At 31.6% G+C, this 23,430-nt stretch overlaps 2 protein-coding genes and 1 non-coding gene across 3 annotated transcripts; all 3 read right to left on the bottom strand.

Moving 5' to 3' along the window:
* Positions 1-3,690: 3,690 nt before the first annotated feature.
* On the bottom strand, positions 3,691-9,658 carry LOC137817045 (origin of replication complex subunit 1A). The gene is made up of 16 exons (XM_068620261.2): positions 8,720-9,658; positions 8,488-8,623; positions 8,195-8,347; positions 7,957-8,097; positions 7,719-7,870; positions 7,542-7,641; positions 7,303-7,425; positions 7,050-7,211; positions 6,899-6,956; positions 6,624-6,802; positions 6,392-6,506; positions 5,651-5,721; positions 5,069-5,164; positions 4,463-4,539; positions 4,234-4,317; positions 3,691-4,035 (listed from the first exon to the last, which is right to left on the bottom strand). Exons 1-16 carry the CDS (start codon positions 9,532-9,534, stop codon positions 3,969-3,971), a joined length of 2,529 nt encoding a protein of 842 aa, XP_068476362.2. The 5' UTR covers positions 9,535-9,658; the 3' UTR covers positions 3,691-3,968.
* LOC137817093 (small nucleolar RNA snoR28) lies at positions 8,210-8,287 on the bottom strand. Its single transcript, XR_011081919.1, has one exon. It is a non-coding gene; the product is annotated as a small nucleolar RNA snoR28 (small nucleolar RNA).
* Positions 9,659-14,006: 4,348 nt separating the features above from the next.
* Positions 14,007-17,330, bottom strand: LOC137817061 (aldehyde dehydrogenase family 3 member F1). Its single transcript, XM_068620286.2, has 10 exons — positions 16,818-17,330; positions 16,651-16,719; positions 16,484-16,580; positions 16,179-16,385; positions 15,947-16,071; positions 15,623-15,727; positions 15,378-15,550; positions 15,147-15,237; positions 14,905-15,054; positions 14,007-14,465 (listed from the first exon to the last, which is right to left on the bottom strand). Exons 1-10 carry the CDS (start codon positions 17,016-17,018, stop codon positions 14,211-14,213), a joined length of 1,473 nt encoding a protein of 490 aa, XP_068476387.2. The 5' UTR covers positions 17,019-17,330; the 3' UTR covers positions 14,007-14,210.
* Between the last annotated feature and the right edge of the window lie 6,100 nt (positions 17,331-23,430).

Genomic DNA, 23,430 nt, shown 5'->3' with positions numbered 1-23,430 from the left:
AACATTATTCTTCACGGGAGCCGAAACCGCCGCTTGAGTAGAACTCGGTATCTGGTCTATCGGCATGAGCTGACCCTCGTGAAAGTCCTTGTCCACATCAAACTTCCCTTCGTCCAAGGGAACGTGATAGAAGAAGGCCGCTTGCTGGAGAGCCTTTTTGAAGCCATTCTCGTGTTCTTCTATAACACTATCCTCGGCCACCTCCAACTCCTTCAGCAGCTTCTCTATCCTCTCTTCAGCACGGTGGTTGGTGAGGGCCATGCCCGAGAGACTCTCCTTCAAGCCCTTCACCTCGTTGTCAGCCTTCTCGGCAATCTCTCTACCCGTCCTCTCGGCCAGCTCGAACTTCTCCTTCCATTTCTGAACTTCGGCCTCTAAGGTTTCCTTCTGTTTCAGAAGTGCAGCATTCTCGGCCAGGTTTGTTTTTAAGCTAGCCGACGACTCATTCAACTTGACCCGAAGCCCCTCCACTTCGGCTGCATTCTTGTCCCTCTTCATCAAGTCGGATGCCATCTGCTTGCCAAAGACCAAAGTCCTAGAACACAACTCCATGAAGGCATCGTGTACTTGAGAGGGGCGTGCCGACAGATACGCATCTTGCTGGTAAGGGTTCAACATGATATTCACCTTCTCAGCCACATTCAAATCATGCCCAAGAAAGTCAGGCCCACTTGAACCCGGCCCCCCGGGCAGTCAGCCTCTCTTGGGAGACCTGCTGGATGACGAGCGCTCCCCATGGCGTCGAGAAGACTTGCCACGATATTTGCCATGATCTTCTTTCCGCTTCTTTGGGTTGGTGGGACGGTCGGCCTCGGCAGCCGGCACCACGGTAATGGGGATAGCGGCCTCGGCATCTGGTGTACTCGATCCTCTTGGCGTATCCCCCCTCGCGGCCATCTGAGCTTGTCGCTTCAAGCGAAGCTCTCGGAAGTAGTCTTTCTTCCCACCTGGCGACACCAAACTTGCCATTATACCTGAAGGCCGAAAGCAAAGTTAGTCATAGTAAAGCGCACGATAAGACAAGTAAAAACACATACCGTCAACATCAACACATCTATCAGCGGACAAGTAGGCACAGACGAGGGACCGGGTTGGAATCTTGCGAGGAAGGTGGTCCAACACCGATAACACTTTCAAGTCGTCATCGGTCATCAGGGACCTCGACCATAAATTGAAATGTGCCGGATCCTTCGTCCAATAAAAAGGAAACTTGGGTGTCTCACCATCAAAGAAAAACTGCCGTCCTCCCTCCTCAATGACAACCTTAAAGAAACCCGTCTTAAAGTTCTTATAGGATGTCGTGTAAGGAGCGAAAATGCTATTTTTGGTTTGGCCGACAAGGGATAACCAACATATTCGGTCACCCGGCCTAGTGCTAAAGAATTGTAGAAAAGACCTAGCTGTTGGCCTAAGACTCAACACATCGCAAAGCAACCGAAAAGCCTGGATGGCTGCCCAGCTATTCGGATGCAGTTGCGTGGGGGCTACATTTAAAACACGCAGCACTTCCATGGTAAAACTATCAAGTGGAAAGCGGATATGCATATCCGAAAATAAACAAGAATAGAAATAGAAAAAATCCTTTCGCCCTTCCCCCCTGCCCAAACAAACAGTCTTGAACTCTCGACACCTACGAAGAGCGAAGGCACCACTAGGCACACCATCTAATATAATATCTACGCTATCTACAAAATCCTGGAGCAACGAAACTTTGGTAAAATCGGAGAAGAACTCACAAACGCTACTATGTACCCATCTATACTCGACATCTCGGGTTTCCTCCCCTGCATACCCACTCAATGACAACGACACTGCGGGTTGCTCACTTTCCCGACTTAAAGGACCGACAACCCGAGAAGAGCCTTCGGCATTCTCGGCATCTATGATAGGGATGTCATCAGCCAATGGCCTCTCCCTATCAGACCCCCTAGACACAGGACATGAGGCAGCAGCCGAAAGAAAAGACATTGTTACCTCCAGGAAACTCTTCAACCAATACACAAGGAAGGCAGGAAAGTTACTCGGCTGTCGGACTCTCGGAGCTAGTTCACGGATCACGCGAAGAAATCGGAGCCCACTGCCACTCCTATTTATAGGTGAAAGAAATGAGAAGGCGAAGCGTCAAAACGAATGCCCACCGTTGGATCCACATGCAATGAACGCGTGAGATCTTACCCAGCGGTCCCATCCCACAGTACCACGCACACGCGCCTCGAGTACAAGCCAACGTACTCAACCTCAACCAATTGAAGGCTCACAGCAATTCGACTCTACGTTACGTTTAAGCCAACTCACTTGAGCCTGGGGGGCATATGTACTACCAGATGGCCGAAAGGCCGACTAGACCGACTAGACGACAACAGGCGAAGCTAAACGCGTAATTAAGTATAAACAACCCAACTTAAATGATAAGCACGGTTAAGACACAATTGGGTCTTCGTTTGGACCCTAAAGCAGGCCCACAACGACCATAGCCCACCTAGAGTAGTATAAATAGCAGAAGAGGCACATCACCCAAGGTAACTATTCACTCCCCACTCTTCTGGTACTTAGCTCTCAGTCTGACTTGATCGTCGGAGTGTCTTCGCAGGTACTCCTCCCATCGTGTCCAGGCCGAAGATCCAGCTGGAAGAAGACCAACCGAAAGACCGACAAGACGAGAAGAACAGCACAAGACATCATCAGAGGAAGTGTTCTGCAGGGCTTAGATCTTGTAGGAACACATATCAATGTATCTTTTTTTTAAAAAAAAAATTCAAAATCATCCTTATTTTGAATTTGAAAATCTGGAATAACAAATATAATTTAAAACTTAAAAAATACATTTTGAAAAAAAAATCAAGAATATAATTAAAACTACATTTCAAATAAAAATTTCCAGAATTCAAAAATGTGTTTTAGAAATCTAAATCCAGAATATTTTCAAATAAAAAGTTTTGAAAATAATTTTTATTTTAGAAGGAAGTATTTTTAATAATAGAAATTGACATAGTGTGGAGAGAATTTGCTCACAAATAAACCAAACATCTGGGTTAAACTCCTTACAACTTCACCATTGTTGAGATAGATCTAGTGACCAAAACCTAAGTGGGTATTAAAGCTAAGTGTTTTTTTTAAGAAAACGAAATAAATAATATAAGATTAAGTAGATATAATTTTACAAGTAATTTGCCCCGATTTCCTAAGACCATTCAGATTTTATAATTTCAACCTAAAGATTTAATCACTTTACTTATATTTAATAATTCTTCGTATCTTGGTTACAACATTCCATCAACATTCACTAACATAAAGACATGTAAGAGACATTCAAAACTTTTTATTTTCATGAAATAAATATATAATGATTTGTCAAACATAATTTCTTACATTTTTGTGTAATTTGTTTCCAAAATTACGTCTTTTCCTAAACTATAAGTCTTAACCCTAAGTCTTAACCTTAAATCTTAAACTCTAAACCCTAAATCTGCTATATTATCTAAATTGAAATTGTTAAAAATTTGAAAAAACAAAGATATTACTAATTCAACGGAAAGTATCAAACTGTACTGAACTTTACTTTTAATAACAATAAAATAAAATGAATAAATAAGTATTTTAACTTAAGAGGAAAAAAATTTAATATTTTCATTGAACATTGAACTTAACTTTTAATAACAAAAAATAAAATAAATAAATAAGTAATTTAACTTAAGAGAAAAAATTCTAATATTTTCATTGAACATCAAATGTTGCAGCAAATGATATATTATTTTAAACTATCGAACTATGAAATCCTTGAAGTCATGAAGACTTTAAAATTAAATTGTGGGCAAAATTGTGGTATAAAGACGTAATTCTTTTCTGATAAGAGAAGGTAAAAAGTCTCCCCTTGGCACTAAAGAATAAAGTAGTCTGAACAAATATTGTGACTTGTCCAGGGGTCATCCCACAACCTTGGGTTGAACTATTCTGTAATTCTCATTCTCCTACATTAGATACTTTGATAGCCAAGGTAGATCTTTGCAGTCTCTCAGCGCAAAGGTCACATCATCACTGCCAAAAGGTGAAATTAAACTGGTCAAATCAAAGAAACCAACTTATAGATAGATCTTAAATAAATAGATAAGAAATTTATGCCTAAAAACATCATTTGAAAATGCTAATTCCTTGATTATTGAACTGTGGCTACACATAAAGAAAGCACAATAGTTCAGATAAAAACTGCAGGAATTATGAGCTTCGAAAACTAACCTCGGGAAATTAAGCTGTAATTTTTGCAACTTGTGCTTGGAACCTGCTTCACATAAAATAATTCTGCATTCACCTAGCTTGCAGCTGCAGAAAAAAAAAAACATGTCAGATTTAATAGAACTTTATTAGCATGGATCACATACACTTAAACAGCCTGCAGTTCAATATTGTCTTCCAATATCAATGCTATTTCGAATAGAAAGGAGGCCATATAAGATAGAAGTCTTACCCAACTTGCAGCAGAGTATCATATCCAGGAAAAACTTCTCCATTGCTAATACATAGGCATGAAACCCTCATTGCCAACTGCATTGTAAAGTAAAACCTATACGTAAGGACCACAATACAAATGAACCTTTTACGTCAATTTTCATGAATATAGATTTGGGGAAGGGATAGTATGACAGAACATAGCATTGGTGAAAAAAACAAAACAAAAACTTAGATACAGATTCATAAATTTTGTAATGTTTTTTTATCATAATTGAAGATATTGTAATCTTTTACAATCCTTTATTATATGAATTACCAACGTGAAACTTTAATTTTGATTAGAGATTCTAAGTTCTGTCAGGAAGGTTATTGGTTAGTCAACACCAATCAAATGAGCTTTTAATAAATCATATTTGTATAAAAAAAAAATATCAGAATACAAAACCTCCAAGGCACCTACATTTTATAACTCGTCAAATATGCATGCATAAAAAATACTAGGATGTGATTTTTTTTATTTTGTTCAGATTAACACCTGGTGGCTGAGGCTTAAAGGTGAGGTATACTTATGATCGGAATGCATTCGAGAACAAAATAACATGAAAAAACTTCAGGAGCTTACCTTTTCAAAAGTAGTTTCTCCCATTCCAGTATTATAAAGCTCGTGTACCATAGCTGTCAGGAAAATTTTGCTTAATCTGGAACAGCTTTTCATCATCTTCAAAAGGAAATAATGAGATAAATGTAAGGCTGGTATAAAATGTTAGCATTACTCTGCCAAAAGAACGAATGTAAAGGTTCTTGAGGTTGTATTAATTATTTAAGCTCGTGCATTTTGGAAGAAAATATGCCTATATATAAAGAACAGTGCTAACATTGATTCCCCATTTTACCTATTTACTATGTCCTATAATGAATGGTCCCCCCAAGTATGACACTAAAACAACATTCAAATTGTTCTATTGATAACTCTAACCCACAATCATATAAAACAGAATAAGTTCTTCGTTCATGTTATAATCCTTAATTGAAGAAATAGATATTTTTGGTATTTGTTAAGTTGCGCATACAAGTTACACTAGCAACATTGTATTAGATGTCACAGCTAGCTTATACATCTCAAGACTTTCGTTCCCCGTCTATGCCAAATAATGGCACTTCAAGCACCAAGAAATAAAGCAGTACATAGCAAATTTCAACTCACTTGAATATGAGGTGCTTGGAACATTTCTTGAATGGCTGCTTCAACATCTACCATTCCAACAAGTCCCTTTCCTAGAGAGCATATGGAAATGAATTAGTGGGCAGAAGCACTCAGACTAAAGTCAAAGGAGTTCATGCATATGGTTGATGATCATAGTTTATAGTTAATAAAAAGTAATTCAGATACTTCATTATAGAAGACGGAAGATGGAACAATGTCAGGTTTGTAAATCAATATCAAGGATGCACACCTAGCAACAGAAAATATTTAGTCTAGAATAAAAATAAGGCCAAAATAGAGTTCACATTTCATAGTAATATCAAGCACGTAAAGCATGGAGAGGACAAAATGATTTTACAGCCATCATCCAACTAACTAGTCATTAACCAATGCATTAGAAGATCATCAGGTATCAATGTAATTAAGATTTATGATGTAAAGTATATGCCAGGACCAAAATTAAAAGAAGAATTTAAGTATATCTCAAACTGTTAATATTTCCACACCTGCAATTGCAACTGCAATTTGCAAATACATTTAAAAGAAATTGACTTAAAAAAGAGATATTCCTTGAGATTGTAGACAAAGCCCAAAACTAACACAGAAGAAAACATACCATTTCACACACAGTACAAACTTCAATTAACAAAATCCAAAATGCAGGAAACATTTTGTACCAACCCCTTTCTACTGTGATGACAGTAATGGTAGGAAAATTTTATATAAGACATGCTCAAATACCTGCAGTGACGAGATCAGGATTAGGAATTAACTTCTTCATTCGATAATCTGCAATTTCAGCTGCACGTCTGCATATCTCCAAAGCACGACGTGCATCTCCCGAGATTGCTGCAACCTGAATAATCAAACACCATCTTGGATGTTAACCACTAAACTAAACACAAAAAACTAAGTGTCAACTTCTTGTGAAAGATCAGAGAAAATCAATCTTCAAAATGTAATAGAGACTAACCTTTCTTGAAGCAAATTCTACAGCTTGCTTTTCAAAAACATCAATTCCCATGAGGCGACTTGAAATGATTTCTTGAAGCTGGTGATAATTATATGGGCCAAAGCAAAGCCTCTGAATTCCCATTCGGCTTGATATGCGAGGAAGTAACTTCTCTGGAAGATCCATAGTATTTGCTATCCCTGAATTGATTACATTAGTACCGAAGAATAAATTTGTGCAATCCACACTAGAAGATCAAAATACTGAAAAAACAATCCAAAAGAGTATTATCTTACCTATGACTATTAGTTTGGAATGTGGCTTAGTAGGCCAGTCAAGAATATTATACAGAACCTGTGAAAAAAAAAATGTTCAGCACAATGTCATTACATATTTTAAAGAATGTTACCAAGTGACAAGTTTCCCTTAGTAGAATTTGTAGATTACCGATTGGTTTCTGGTTACAAGAAGATCAAGTTCATCAATAAGCAAAATACATGGTCGGTCAGCCTCATCTCTGATTTTCTTCCCTTCTACAAATCGCTCATTCAACAAGTGGAGAGCCTTTTTCCAGCTGACCCTGTGTCCATTAAGTGCCTCGTATATGACCTGAAAGAATATCAAAACTATAAGAAAATAACCAAGAATATGTATGTTATACTAACTAGAAAAAAATTATGATATACTTCATGAACCTTACCCGATAAATATTCTCTGGTGATGCCAACTTCAAACCATTAATCTCCACAAAGGTGTATGGTTTGATGTTTCCTGCATCAACTTCTGACTTCAAACTCCTCATTACTGATAGTACACTCATTGTCTGTAGTTACACATGGAGAAAAGGAATAAGAAGCAAGAATTGTTCGGTGATAGCCAAGTTAATGCCTCATTGTATAGTAGACTCAAGAAACAATATAGAAGATCAAAAAAGGATACCTTGCCAGTTCCCGGAACTCCATGAATGTAGAGGCAACCCCCCAGACATTGATCATCAGAAATGGCACCTTTGACGAAAGTAGTTATCTCCTCCATTTCTCTAAATAATATCATTTTTTATTATTAACTTGACAAAAAGATATAAGATGCTGAAATTCATGTTCAAACCTCACATACTTATTTCTACATGGTAAAGATTTAGGCAGTGATGCTAACAACAGTGTAGACTTTGCTCTCTCAAGATCAGTCTGCTTGTGAGACCTTACATGCTGTGGAATTCTTTTTGTGCCTATCTTCTGAAGTCCGAAGAACCGTCCCTTGTGAAGATTCTGTATCATTTACACATTTATTTTCTGAAGGAAATCATAAATACTAAAAAAGAAAAATGTTGCAAAATGCACAATAATATCCATACTGCAGCTAAGTGGTGGCCTTTTGATGGCTGAGATAGTCCATCTTTAATATTTTCTTCTTCATATCCAACATCTTCATCTGTATCAGAGTCTGACTCCTTGTCAAGGCTCCAGTCTTCATCACTGTCAGTCGCTTCACCAATCTATCATACAAGAATAAACTCATTAATACTAAAACTGTTAAATAGTGAATTTTTTTCTTTAGGGAGAAGGATCTTGCTACTACTCTAACGTTATTACCTCTCTTTCATTGTCAATATCAGCAAGACGTTTGAAACTATGCCAATTGATGTCATACTCATATTCACATAAGAAAACATCATCTCCCTCATTGCTAGCTTTAGCATATTCTTTAGGGGCCATAACATAGCAATGCCTAAGGACAGATTCCATCTGCAGTAGATATGGGAGAACATGACAAAGTAAGAACGATAAGCTTGATAGACCGGAAGTTCACCTAGAGAAAACCTTCATGTAAATTAGCAGTGTACTATAAGTATGCAACAGCTAACAGAACAGCTAAGGCGTGGTACCTCAATGTCTGCAAAGTCATTTGTTCGGTATAGCTCCCTTCTCAGGTTATGCGGCTGCCTCCCAACAGAAGTCTCTTCCGGGATAGTATACCACCGCACCCGACACCAATAGTTGCCGTCTACCTCTTTCCATATGCTACTCAAATGCCCAATTGACACAAACCTGATTAGTATTCAACAAAAGAAAATACAATGCAAGGTTTCTCACTCCACAACAAAATGTATGTCATACCTTTCAATATGAGCAGCCCACAAATCACTGGAAAGTAGTTTCTCTCTCATAGATCTAACCAGTTTCTTACCCACGGGAGGCTTTGGACGATTAACCTCCTTACCGATCCTCCGAGCCTCACAGAACCCACATATCCAATCCCCTTCAGGAACATCCTTCAATGGAGGTCTCAAACATTTCAAGTGAAACCCACCCAAACAATCGTCACATTCAATCATAATCTCATTGTTTGTCAAGAAACACATCCTACACAGCTCAACTTCGGGATCTTCATCGTCGGAGGTAGCATCTTCTCTCCTCTTGACGTAAACGTCACTCCCCACTTCAAACTCTCCTCCATCAAAAATAACTTTTTTGTAATACACGCGCCTGGCAGGCAACTTTGAACTCCGTTTTGGAATTTCCAATTTTGCCCTTTTAGCTCTGGTAACCACACTCCTCTCACCTTTCCTCTTCCTCCTTGAGCTCTTCTCCGAGGAAGCCGGCGTCACCGGAGCGTGAGAAAATTCAATTGAGCTCTTCCTATTCTGTTCCTTGGATACAACATTTTTCTTCTTCGCGGAATCTTTGGCGGCGACTCTGACATTGCCAGAATCATGTCCGACGTAATCGTTGATTCGTTGAGTTCTCCGCTTGGGAGTTGTGAGGGGGATTTCAGAAGGTGAGTTGGAAGATTTGGGAGAATCGAAGAGAAGGGACTTGGCGCGTGGGGATCGGCGCAGATGTAGGGTTTGTGGAGTGTGTGGGGTTACAACGGGCGAGGATTTAGCATTGGATTGGGATCGGAATGTGGATTTGGAAGGAGTTGCAGCCATTGAAGAGTAGAAAGATTGAGAAAGAAAGGAGCTAGCTAGGGCTTTTGATGGAAGAAGGAGTGAACAACAATGGTGCTTACAATTATCAAAATTGGCGCCAAAATCTTATCTTTTTGTCCTTTCTGCTTTTATATATAGAATAAGGGGATTTACTTTTGCACCCCATAATTTACTTCTTCACTTCCACAAATAAATGGGAACTCTTTTCTAACCTAACACTATTTCCACTTTTATATAATACTATTTCCACTTTTATGTTTCTCTAACGTTATTTTATTTTTATTTCTCAATTTAGTACGTTTATAACTATTTTTCCTAAGCACTACTTTCATTTAAAATATTTATAAAATTATAATAAATTTAAATATTTACAAAATTAAAATAGAAAAAAAAATTAAAAAATATGAAAATAAGTAATAGTAAAAATTAAATAAATTTGTTTGGATATTTTAAAAAAATATTAACTGAATAGATTAAAAAATAAAATAAAAAATAAGTTATTTATTAATAATATGTATGTAACAATAAAAAAATTAAGTGAATAAATTTTATTAGGTTTAATAAAAAAAATGTATAAATTATAATTTCAAAATAAAATTAAGAAAAAAATTATATTTAAATTAAAGATTATGTAAATAATGAAGTTATATGTAAATATATATATATATATTATATATAAATTATAATAACAAATATGATTATATAATATTTTTTATAATTTCTTAGGATTTAAGATTTAGGGTTTACATTTATTCTATTCATAATATTTACTTACATCAAAATATCTATAAAATATTTTATTTCATTCTCTTTGTATTTGTATTGATATTTCTTCATAAATTTTTATATATTTAATTTTTAGTTTTTAGTTTTCTTCTATTTTAATTTTATAAATATTTAAATTTATTATAATTTTATAAATATTTAAAAGTGAAAATAGTGTAGAAAAAAGAAGTGAAAAACATACTAAATAAAAAAATAAAGAAAAAAAATGTTAGATTGAGAAATACATGTAGAAATAGTGTTATTTGAGAAAAAAAATTACCATAAAATAATTATAGAAAACGTGTAAATGGTCATTGCACTGTGATTTCACTCCTATAAAATTTGAAATGCTAATTTTACCCTACTAAAAAAAATCATTTTTACAAAAATGAGTAAATTTTTACAAAGTTGCAAAAATGGAAAAGTCATGGAAATAGGTTGATTTTAATTTGAAGAAGTGACTACTTAAAAAAAAACTTCTAATTTTCTTTAAACTGAAGGAAGTTGTGAAAGCATAATTTCTAATTTTTTTAGATTTTTGTTTTTAAAATTTTTTCTTTTTTAATTTTTGGTGAAATAAAATAAATTATATTTAAATTTTATGTTATTTATTTTTAAAATTGTATGTTTAATTATTTGTAATTGAATATAATTTAAATAAATATTTATTTAGTTTAAGTAATTTATTTATTTATTTATTATTTATTATTTTAAATTGTGTATTTAATTATTTGTGATTCAATATAATATATACATTTTATTATTATAATTTAAATAAATATTTAGTTAGTTTAAATAATTAATTAATTTATTGTAATTCAAACAAGTATTTAATAATAACATAATAATCATCAAATGACTGTTGGTCGTATTGATATATTAAAAAATTATAGTTTCAAGAAGAAACATGATTTTTGTAATAAATTCCTTACTTTAGAAATTAAACTTTAAAAATGGTTGTAATAATTAATTTTTTTATTTCTTAAGTTATTTTAATTAAAATCTTATTTTAGTATTGTAGGTTACACTTGCTTAAACTTTGATGTTAACCCATTCTATATAATGTTGTAACTTTTTCAATATATAGAGTCAATCAAATTTAACTTATTTTAAGAGTGGATTTATAATTAATTTATAGTTCACAGTTCAAAATAACCATTCTAATTATCTATAACATTGTAATAATGAGATTGGATGTTGTAATTTTTTTCATAGACACTTGTTTTTTTTTGTTTTTTTTTTCATTATCTAAAAAAATACCAATAAAAATTAAAAGTGTTTTTAATGTATAATTCTAATCCTAATTTTTTAAATGAAAAATAAATATTTTATAACTATTTTCTATATTTATTTTTCACAATTTCTCTTTATATTTTGTTGAACATTTGCAAATATTTCAATCATATAATTATAATGTTACATAAATTAATAAAAAATATTTTATAATTATTTTTATGCATATAATGTTGTATAATATTTAATACTTTTTCATTACTTTTATTATAATAATTATTTTTAATCATATTTTTTTATCATAACAAAAATTAACGTAAGTTTCATACTATTTGTAAAATCAGTGTAATTTGCTTTGTGGCTATTTTTTATACATGCTCATGATAAAATGTTAAAATACTCATAATATATATATATATATATATATATATTTATATATATATATTTGTTTGGATTTTAGTTTTCCTCTTAAATGAAGGATAGTTTAGGTAATTTATAATTTTTCATTTAATGAATATTAATAAAAGAGTACGTTTAGTTTAAACAAAAATGACCTTTTTAATAACGGAAAATCTAAAAATACACATATTCATATCTATTGTAATTATTTTATAATATTTAAAAAAAAAGTCACTCTAATATTGATATATTATTTTCAGTTCTTTATTGATTGGTAATTATAATATTTAGTTAGAAAATGTAACTCTAATAATATTGATACATTACTACCACTCCTCTAGTTTTTTTTTTCTTAAATAAGTATAAATCTTATCAATCGTATTGGTTTCAACCGAACACTTCTATTAAGTGAATTTTTTTTTATTAAAGATATAATGATCAATAGGTTTTCTGTGTTTTACATTAAAGGAAATAAAATTCATTTTTTATATATTTTTTAAAGATTATTAAATACTTCAAAATTACCATATATGATGATACTTCACATATCATAATAAAAAATAAATTTAATTTCATTTGATTTGTATTTATATTTGTTTCAAAAGTCCATCCCAAAAATGGTTGAACAGTAGAAAATGTTTTTGTGGTGAATAAAAATTCATAAAGATCTAAAAAAGAATGATTATTCTTTTATTCGTTTGGTAGAAAAATAGTTTTATGAATGTCTTATGATGAACATCACATGTTTTAAAGATGATAAAGTGGATCAAATCCTATGGGTCAATCCACTATTTGTCAATTCGTATTGGACTGATTTGTCTAAATCGTCAACCCGACAGACCACGGGAAGGGCAGGGTCCTTCCTTCTTTATTTTTTGTACTTTTAAAGAGGAATCTTATATTTTTGAAATTAAAATTGGTGATGATTAATGTTTTGTATAAAACTTTATTTATATTTATTTCTTTATACATCATTTGATTCATTGAATTATTACTAATATTTACTTTATTTTGTTTGACATTAACCTTATTTAAAGTTTGATTCAGTTTTATTGTTCTTCCTTACATCTTTAGTATTCAAAAAGTACAACTAAGTAAATAAATTCAAAAAAAAAAAATTGAAAAGTGGTGAGTCATCTCCAACCTACCAACTCACTTTATTTTAACTTAAATCATTAACACTTACAAATTAAATTTCAACTATAAATTATAATAAATAAAGTAATTTAACATATAAGAGTAGTAATTTGTTTAATTTAACACACACAAACACAATACATAAATATTATCTAAAACAAGTAAAGGCAACAACTAGAGACATTTTGATGATCAAATTAGAAAAATAATAAAATGTTAAAAAAATACTCTATAGAATAAGTATGAATGTAAGATAATAGTTCCCTTGATAAATATATTGTACAAACTTTATTATCATAGATATTAATATGATAAAATATTTATAACTACAATATTTTTTTAAGATTTGTTATGGTTCACATTCAAAATAAAAATAAAAAACAATTTAGTTATTGATACATGATACCAGTTAAATTATTAGAACTGGTTAACTTAAAGATTATTAATAAGATAATCCACTGGTTTTGATTGATAATATTTATGTGAAAAATTCTGATAAATTTGGAATTTAAAAGAATAAGTATTTAGATGGGGTGGTGAGATTGGAGGCAATAAACAATTAACTATTGTACTTGGTGATGGTTTGATGGGGTTTGGAATGAGTAGGTGTAGCTGATTCCTTTAATTGAATTTTACTTCATTTGGTTATTTGGTTATGAGATAATAAACATGGTGGACCTAATACATGTTCTATGCACTTGCTCATAGTTAATACTATGTACTGTAATATTGATTTTGAACTATATTGCTGTTGTGAGTAGTCCTTGGCATAATTGCACTGTAATAAAGAATTTTCTAGTGAAGCTTTTCCTGCTGTCATGTCCCTTTCTGTTGTTGCAGCCTTGTGCTTCATTTCATCTCTGAATTTAATGATACTTACCAATCCACTAATTTTTAACTTCTTGTTTCATGGTCTTTCCAGAACAGAACAACAAAAGTAGAATCAAAGATCCTTCATCCAAACCTTACCTTAACCAAAGGTAAATAGACATAACAACAGATGCAGAACCAAATAGAATACACTTATATAAGCATAACAAACTTAGAAATTCACACTTGGTAGGAATAACTCCTATAACCATCCTTTTAGGTCTCATTGAAAATAGACAAATGAAGGAACACAATACATACCAATTAGAAGTCTAATCTAAGGACCTTTTTGACCTCTTTAAGCCAAGCAGAACTAGAAGTATTCCAAGATAATCCAAGTTGTAAGACACCTCAAGTAGTTGGAGCTTGTTAAGAGTCCATGGAGGAAACCTATACCAAAAATCAGTGAAGTAACTTCTTCTTGCCACAGCCTTGTGGTGACTGAACGCGTCAAAGGAGAACTTTCCATGGTACTTGCCAAACCCACATTCACCAACTCCTCCAAATGGCAAGGTATCCACTACGTACTGCACAAAAATACATTTTTTAATTACAATCAACTAATACAAAATGTTGATATGTTCACAACGCAGCATCATATTACAACTCGAAAGGAATTAAATGATTTTTGACAAGTGTTGTGAACATGTCAACATTTGTATAAGATAATGCAACTTGATATAATTTATCTTATCAGATAAGCAAGTTTCATTCATTGTACTTTCTAAAAATCATGTGTCCACTTAGTACAATAACAATTCCTATAATAAACCTTCTTATAGTTATAGAATTTGGTCAAACCAAAATCTTATTGCTGAAAACAGTATCTAGCACCATCTGTGACCTTGAGTAAAGGTAAGTAGATATTTCACACTCTTGCATCTAATCAAGGTTGATTTAGATTTTTAAAAATTACTCAACTTTATTGAACAAAGACAGAGAAAGAGACAAGAAGCAGACTAATACCTGTAGAATTGCATCGTTGAAAACAAGACTTCCGGATGATGTTTCAGATAGCAGTCTTTTATGCAGAGTTTTGTTTTTGGTGAAGGCATAAATTGCTAATGGTTTAGGCCTTGAGCTTATGAACTCTATACTGTCTTCAATCTTCTCCACCTGCAAAAAGCCCGGAAAATCCAAATGAAATTTACTTGCCAAATTCCATGACTATTAATCTGAAAGGAGCAGTAAAAATTTATGCATCCTACAGTGATGATTGGAAGAACTGGGCCAAATATTTCATCAGCCATGATTGGTGAGTCAAGTGGGGGATTCAGCAATATCGTGGGTTCAATAAATCTGCACAAAATTGGCCAGGTGAAAACCATGCAAAGAAAAGTGTTCTGTCTCGTTGTCAGAAATGGGAAGTGAAGTTTGCAGTATCACATGATGGATAAACATAGAAGCAGCAACAACTAAGAAAGGAGAGTGCTACTTACAAGTCCTTCTCGTTCATTGAACCACCATAAACCACCGAGTCTTTGACCCTTGGATCAGTGAGAAGATTCTTGAGTCTCATGAAATGTTTGTGGTTAACTATCCTTGCAACAGTGTTGGACTCTTTCGGATTTTCTCCAAACATTTTCTTAATCCCAGCCTTCATCAATGTCACCTAAAGAAAGAGAGAAAGTAGACATGCTTCAAAATCAAAACAAAAGGTCCAAAATTCTTTCAAACTTCTTACCAATGTAGAACTGAAACTCTTCTCTACAAGGACATAATCGATTGCTATGCATGCTTGTCCTGCACAAGCCCCGAATTTTGCCACCAAAACTCGTTTCACAGCCACCTTGTGTTTCAACAAAAACTACTACAGTAAGAATTTTTTTTGTGACACATAATTATATGAACATATAATCAACTTAATTAAGCAGCCACAAGTTTATATATGAGTATATAATGTATATAATCAACTTGATTAACCCCCAGCCACAAACACAGTGAGATAAAATAAACTTTTTCTCTTTGATTTGCCATGTGATTTGACATAAATTGAATGAGGATTCACCTCTCTGTCCCAAGAGGAAGTAAGAGAATCAACCAGTGCTGGACATTTTCCACCAAGCTCCAAAGTCACTGGAGTAAGATGCACAGAAGCAGCAGACATAACAATCCTTCCCACCCTTGCACTTCCTAGTATTGGATAGAATCACAAGTTAAAAAGAAATCTCATAACAGTTTATGAGTTATGAACAAGAGTTAAAAAACAGAAAGATGGTGATTGAGAAATGTTAATTAACCTGTGAAGAAAATCTTGTCCCATTGTTGCTCTAAGAGTAGCTTCCCCACTTCTGGTCCACCTTCTATGACCTTAATGGCATTGTTGTCCAAGTAAGTTGGGAGGACAGTGGCTAAAAGAGAAGAGCAAGTGGGGGACATCTCTGAAGGCTTTAGAACTACAGTGTTTCCAGCAGCTACTGCTCCTATCAGTGGCTCCAAGGAAAGTCCTGTTTTGTAAAACCATAACATAACATAGCCTAGTTCATCACAAAACCAACTTTTACAAAACCTTGTGAACTTCAACTTGCATTTTGAATCGACTCACCAAAGGGGAAGTTCCATGATGAGATTATGAGAACAAGACCAAGTGGCTCAGGAACTATCTCAGCACTTGAAAGCAGTGCTATTTTTGGCAATTTAGCCTGTGAAAAAGCATCAAAATGTAGTTATCCAATGATCAAAGTTCTACTGCATAAGGTCTGTGAACCTCACCTCTTCCCCCGCCATCCATTTCTTCAAATGCTTTTTGGCGAAGTTTAAGGCCTTTCCCAACGTTCCTACCTGCGAGTAATCATTATGGAATATTAGCAAAAGTCCCACGTAGAACTTCATAACAAGACAAGGAAGATTCATGATTCTGATTATCATCAAACACACACCTCATCTCTGAAGGCCTCCACATAATGCTTTCCCAAGTCTTTCTTGAGGGCCTTCAGAATTTCTTCCTCTCTTTCAACTAGAAAATTTTGCAACCCTTTAAGCTGTGATTCTCTCCATGATTCTTCCTTTGTTTTTCCACTCCCGAAGTACTTCCTCACGCTCTTAAGATCTCTTCCCAAAGATTCTGCAGAGTACTCCATGACATAAACAAAGAAAAGAACTGTGATCCTTACTTCTCTGCAACTAGTATATATAATCTCTACCACCACCTACTGTCTATTTTGTTGTACAATTATCACTGTAAATCAATTATTCTCACCTTACACTTTCTATTCTATGGTTAACATTAAGATAGACAGATTTGTAATTATTTTCTTCAAATGTTTCCAGACTGATAGAAATAGAATTGGAAAAAAGCCACAAAGTTTAAGAACTTTTTTTTTTTGTAATTTTGATTCTTTTAGACACTGCAGTTGTCTCCAAGCTTTGGATTCTCCTGGATTTGTAATTGTGAATGTTAGTTTTTCATGATTTAATTATATCAATTGGTTTTCCAAATATGAAACAGTTTTTTTTTTTTAAATTGATCAACATAATCATTATTTATCTCGTGAACTGGTATTTACATAATTAAAATATGAGATACTAAAATCAAACTATTATTATAACCATTGTTATAAATGTAATTGAAATCAAAAACTAAAAAAGCATAATTATAGATAAGAATTAAGAAAATTAAATATAAACATTATTAGAATTATATAGATATGTTAGAATTCGAAAATATGGGAACAATGTTAGGATTAATTGATGATATTATGATTAACTGTAAATTTATGTTATTAGCTTTATTTGAATATTATGTAGTCCAAATGGACTTTTTTTTAATACATTGTCTAGAGCATAATGAGAAACTAAGTTTATTTAGGTATAATGTATTTTTTTTAGACTAGGGATATTTTTTAATTTCTGTATTTTTACTCGTCTTTTACTATTTATCTTCGAATTACTCTTTATCATTGGAACACCTATTAATGTCAATATTAGTGTCATCAATGAAATCATTATTTCATATTAGTAATGATGTTCATCACAATAATCATCATTGTTTACTATCATCCAAATTATTATTGACTAATTATTCTCTTTGGTTGATTATCCTTTATTTGGTTGATTATTCTTTATTTGACATAATATTCTTTATTTAGACGACTTTTTGCATTGTTTAACTAGTTCTTTCTCTTTCTCTTGCACTTCTTTCAAGTTTGATTCATGATGACCTCAAAATTTAATTTTCCAATTTTCACAAACTTTGTCATTACTCCATTTTTTTCATTACATGTTGGATGGTAGTAACTATGATTTTGACATCAAACATCTTGATCGTCTCACAATCAATGAAAATTGTGGTTAAAATTAAGAGAATCATGAAGTAAAATTGATTCTCAAATTTGTGTGGTTATCAAGTCTACTATTCATCTCTTTGTCAAATAGATCTTTCGCTCTTGTAACATGTATGAATTGGTTTCGACATAAGCCAATTCAATTTATATTAATAACAAACAAAATTTATATAAAGTAAGTTAATACCTCACGGATAAAATTGCAACAAAGGCATTTAGATAAATCATGTAGACCTATTTGAATCATATAAGTGATCATTTTCATGATTTTAATAAAATTATACTTTTTGTTGTGACCCCTATAAAGGAATTGGAGGATAGACAAACATTTTTTCAATGTACTAACTTTGTATGGTTACTTGTAAAATATTATCAAGTTTAGGACCATGTTTTAGCGTCTCATATTGCCTATATTGTGAATACTACTTAGTCTTCTTTGTTTCGCACTCATATTAAAACAACCATTGGCACAACAATTAGTCTGACTCATGTGCCATCTAGCCTATTGACTCTTTAGCCTTAACCTTGATAGAGGACCAGCCAACCATCACGCCTTTAGCTAAGAAGAAAGGAGAAGATAAAACCTCATAAAGAAAACTTTGTATTGAAGAGTAGAAATGAAAGGAAAGATTTTATTCATTCTTCTTAGTCTTGTAAATAAAAATGTATAGGAATAGCCTTGTATAAATATAGGAGCATAAATTTTGTATAAGAATAGTGTTTTTTTCTCTTGTAAAAGTAGAAGCATAAAAGAGTCTCCAATTAGGGCTCAACTAGGGTTGATTAGGTGGTCAAAACCCTAACGTACAAAGTCGAAATCATCCAATCTCAATCCAATCCCAAATAGGGTTCAATTTGAGAGTCAAAACCTTAAGAAAACAAGTTAACTCACAACTCCATGGATGGTGCACACAACTACACATAAATAACCAAAGCTTAGAAGATATAAAGGCTTGAAAATACAAAGAATTGATGGATGTGAGACTTTTATAATTTAGAGGGGAGGCACCAAACTTGAAAAAATGCACTTTGTATAATTTAGTCCTTCATTCTTTTGATAAATAATTGTAAGAGACTTATATATATATATAAAAGTAAGACCCATTGTCCTATCTTGTAACTTACTTTGAAATTGAATTGTTATTATGCATTCTTCTAGTTCTTTTAAAGTCTTTAAAATGAGAGTATTCTTCTTATAAGAGGAACCTTAGCTTTCAATTTCTTTTGAGGAACTTGGGAAAAGTTCAGGTGTTGTTCTAAGTATTTCACTACTTTGAAGATGCTACAACTAATGTCGTAAGCCTTGTTCCTACTTATTCTTCTACAAAATCTATTTTTCATGGTATAGAAGTCGCCAAGCCTCTTGTCCAATTGCTTATGTTGCATATACTAGTGATTCTTTTATTGACATATCTCACTCTTTGGACCTTAGGTCCTAGGCCATTGATCATATAATTGATAATAAATCATTTTTTTTCCACTTTTGGTTATTTATCTTCTATCACTATGACAAATGGTTCTCAAACATAATCTTGTGCTGGTGTTGTCCATCCTCTTTCCAATCTTTTTATTCATAATTATCCTTATGTCATTGGAGCTCTCTTTAATCTCTTGTCGATTAATAAATTTACAAAGTCTCTTGATTGTGTCATTTATTTTATTGACTTAAGATGTGTACATGTCTTCTATAAACTGAACACATTTTTTATTGTTGGAATGGGGACAACATCCCACTCTTACTCGTTTTGTGAGTCATGTCAGTTATGTAACATCCCAAAAATATATTTAACTATTAGAATACAAGTTCTACATGTTTCTATATAAGCTTAGAGTTTTTCAAATAATTCCTAATACAAGATTAAAACTTATAGAAATACAAATATTTACAATCACATTGACTGCACATGAATCCATCATCTTCTGAAAGATTCATTAAGTATGCCCCTATCAGAGACTAACATATAATCCATACATCAAGAATCAGGGTAAGTTCAAACATCTAATACCGAGTGTCTACAGCGGGACACGGTGTATATGAACTCACTCGTCAACTTTTCACCACCTGATATCTTAGTCTATATGACTTAGATCATTAGTGAATCTAGATAGGTTTTTCATACTTAATGTACCATCAAACTATAACCCATACATTATCCAAAATATATGACATTAATTTCATACAATTTTCGTCATTCATATATAATGCATATCATTCAAGCACATAGCATATAAAAATTCATAACATTCAATAACTTTTCCAACATCAAAAACAATATTTGACTTTCAAACTATCAAAATGTGATATTTTTACATGTTCGCACAACATAAAGTCAAACAATTTTATCAAATAACATCATTGAAAGAGAAATTGAAACTTGGGACCACGTCTCCTCAACATTTGGATCTTCTAGCTTAGAGTACTATTGAAAGTTAAAGTTACTTTCTCTTACCTGAAATTTTTTATTCCGATGAAAATTTTCCCTCAAACAGGGGATTCACTCGAAAATTTAGAAACATAAAGCAAGTTATCAAAACATTACCAAATTTTAGTATAAGCTTAATCAAGTTGGGAGAAACATTTTTCTCAAGTGATTTCATTAATATTGATGACTAAATCCTAGAGAAAAAAAGAGAATAAGAAATATTTTGAGTAAAAATGAACTTACTTTATTCAAAAATTTGATTAGGTAGAAATGTAGGTTGACTCCTCAACTACTGCAATGTGTGATTAGAATTGGAAAAAAATAATTATGAAAGAGAAATTCATTAAACAAAATAAAAATATTTTCTTGAAACCACCTGAACTCTTCTTCTCCGTTCTCATATTTTTATATGTGCTCTTTGTTCTAAACATTGGCAAACTCTCTCCTTTTGGTCTCATAAATATTTTTGCTCGAAATAAATGGTACAAGTATTATTACCTTAGTGTTTGTAGGTATTTCATCTTTGTTGATGTCACGTTCTTCAAAATAATTTCACTTTTGGACCTACATAGTATATATTTGAGACTTTTTCTTTAATTTAATTTTTATCCTTTAAATGAGTCTCTATTCCCGACTTTCTCTAAAAATTAAAATTTGGAAAATTACAAGTATATATAATAATTGTATTAACTATATAGGTAACAAGTTTTGATCCATCCCATCTACATGTCTCAACTTAAAAGAGAAATGTCAGAATATTGAAAAAATATTATTATAATGTAGTACCTAATTGAATATTATGTAATTATGTTTCATTTCCATAAATTAAATACATAGAAATATAATTACGTTTCCTCTTTCATAAATTAGATACCTAAAAATAACTAATTATACGATAAAAAGGTGTAAAACAAATAAAATAAAATAAAATTCATAAAAAATACAGTAAGTAATTATACGATAAAAAAAAGTGCAAAACAAATAAAATAAAATAAAAATACTAAACAAGAGAAAGATAAATTACTTTTTGCTTTGAGATTTAACCTTTTTCAACAATGTTGTCAAAGTATAATTTTAAGTCAGTAACTAAGTTCTTTTAAACGTGTGTTTGGTAAAAAAATGAATAAAAGAAGACAAAATAAATAAGAAATATGGTATATGGATTTAACATAATAATTTTGAACATATTTTTATTAGCTATTGTAACTAATACTAATTTTTTTCATTTTTGTCTCTATTAGTCTACTTAAAAATAATATTATAATTTCTACTAGAAACTAAATTTATCTCGCTTTCACATTCGTATATATAGTGTTTGATTATTCTTTTTATGACATAAAATAATGAAATCTTCATATTATTTTTATAATATAAAATTTCAAATACATTTTGTTAGTTTTTAAGGAAATAAGTCATCAAAATAAATTCAAATAGTAGAAGTGATACATATATTTTAAAAAACAACTACTTAATAGATAGTCCACTCAACTCGTTTCCGTTTAACGAATTAACTTAATTTTTCTTTATAATATTTGTTAATAAAAATTAATATATGTCATATATATAACAAATATTATGTTACTTCAAATTAAGTTTAATAAATTAAAAAAACTTAATGAAAATACGCTCAAAACGTAATGACACCTATATTTTCACTAGTATAAATAAAGAATATTTGATTTGAAAATAAAATTTTCGATTTTATTTTTTGCTTTAAAATGTATATGAAAATAGAAAATGACAATAATTTGCCATAAAAAACCTTTTAAGAAATAGCTGTGTCAAATAAAATATATTTGGTACATTTGGTACTTGTATTGACATTGTGTCTCTGTAAGTCAGAAATGTATTGAAATTATATTAGGTGTTCGTCTTTATTATGAAAAGGTAATAAATGCACATGAAAAATAAAATATCTGTCTAAAGAGAAAAAATGTTATTATCTTCATTATAAAACTTATAAAATAAAATAATTTTCAAAAATAAAATAATCACAATATGAACAAAATCACTGGTATTTATTCTACAAATTATATAATGCAACTATAGATTATTTAAAACGACTAACTGTTTACTTAACTTTAGTTAAAATTATTTTCAACTATATATCACTCCTAATATGTACCTTTTAAGAATTTTTAAAAATAAAAATAAAAATAGGAGATGAAAACTAAATTAAAGTATATTTTCAGAAAAATTGTAATAAAAATATCAGAATTATTTTATAGAAAAAAATGATTATGTTGAAAACTTTATTAGGTTATAAATATTTGGAGAGTTAGAAAAACTTTGAAGTTACTATACAAGTGTCATCCTTATTGCATTTATTATTATGTTGTCTTTTCACCAAACATTTCATCTTATTTGAATAGACATATACACTTATATTTATATGGATTAGATTGTTGCACCCATTGGCACCTAACCAAATAAATGAATGGTTAATGCTGAATTTTGAAATTTGCAACAACATAAAAAGAATCTCACTTTATAAATTCCCATATCTCATTATCACCAATATGTACAAATATCATCTTTTAGGTTCATCTTCCTATAATATAACTAGATTATAGATTCATAGTTTTATAAAAAATTATCATATTAAACAGATTAAGAGAAAAATACCATAGAGTGAATTGCAACCCAATTGAGAGAATGGAAGGTGCTAAAAGTATGTGTGGCTAATTCTACCTTTGGGATTGGGAACAATCTACTAAAACTCTTATGTATTGAGTTGATATTTTATATATTAATATTCAGTTATTGATTGATTAAAAAAAATTGAC

This window comes from Phaseolus vulgaris, chromosome 5 (genome assembly GCF_051622355.1).
Source record: "Phaseolus vulgaris cultivar YP4 chromosome 5, ASM5162235v1, whole genome shotgun sequence".
NCBI lineage: Eukaryota > Viridiplantae > Streptophyta > Magnoliopsida > Fabales > Fabaceae > Phaseolus > Phaseolus vulgaris.
Note: the sequence above shows the minus strand (reverse complement) of the source record. Positions and strands in the feature narration are given on the sequence as shown.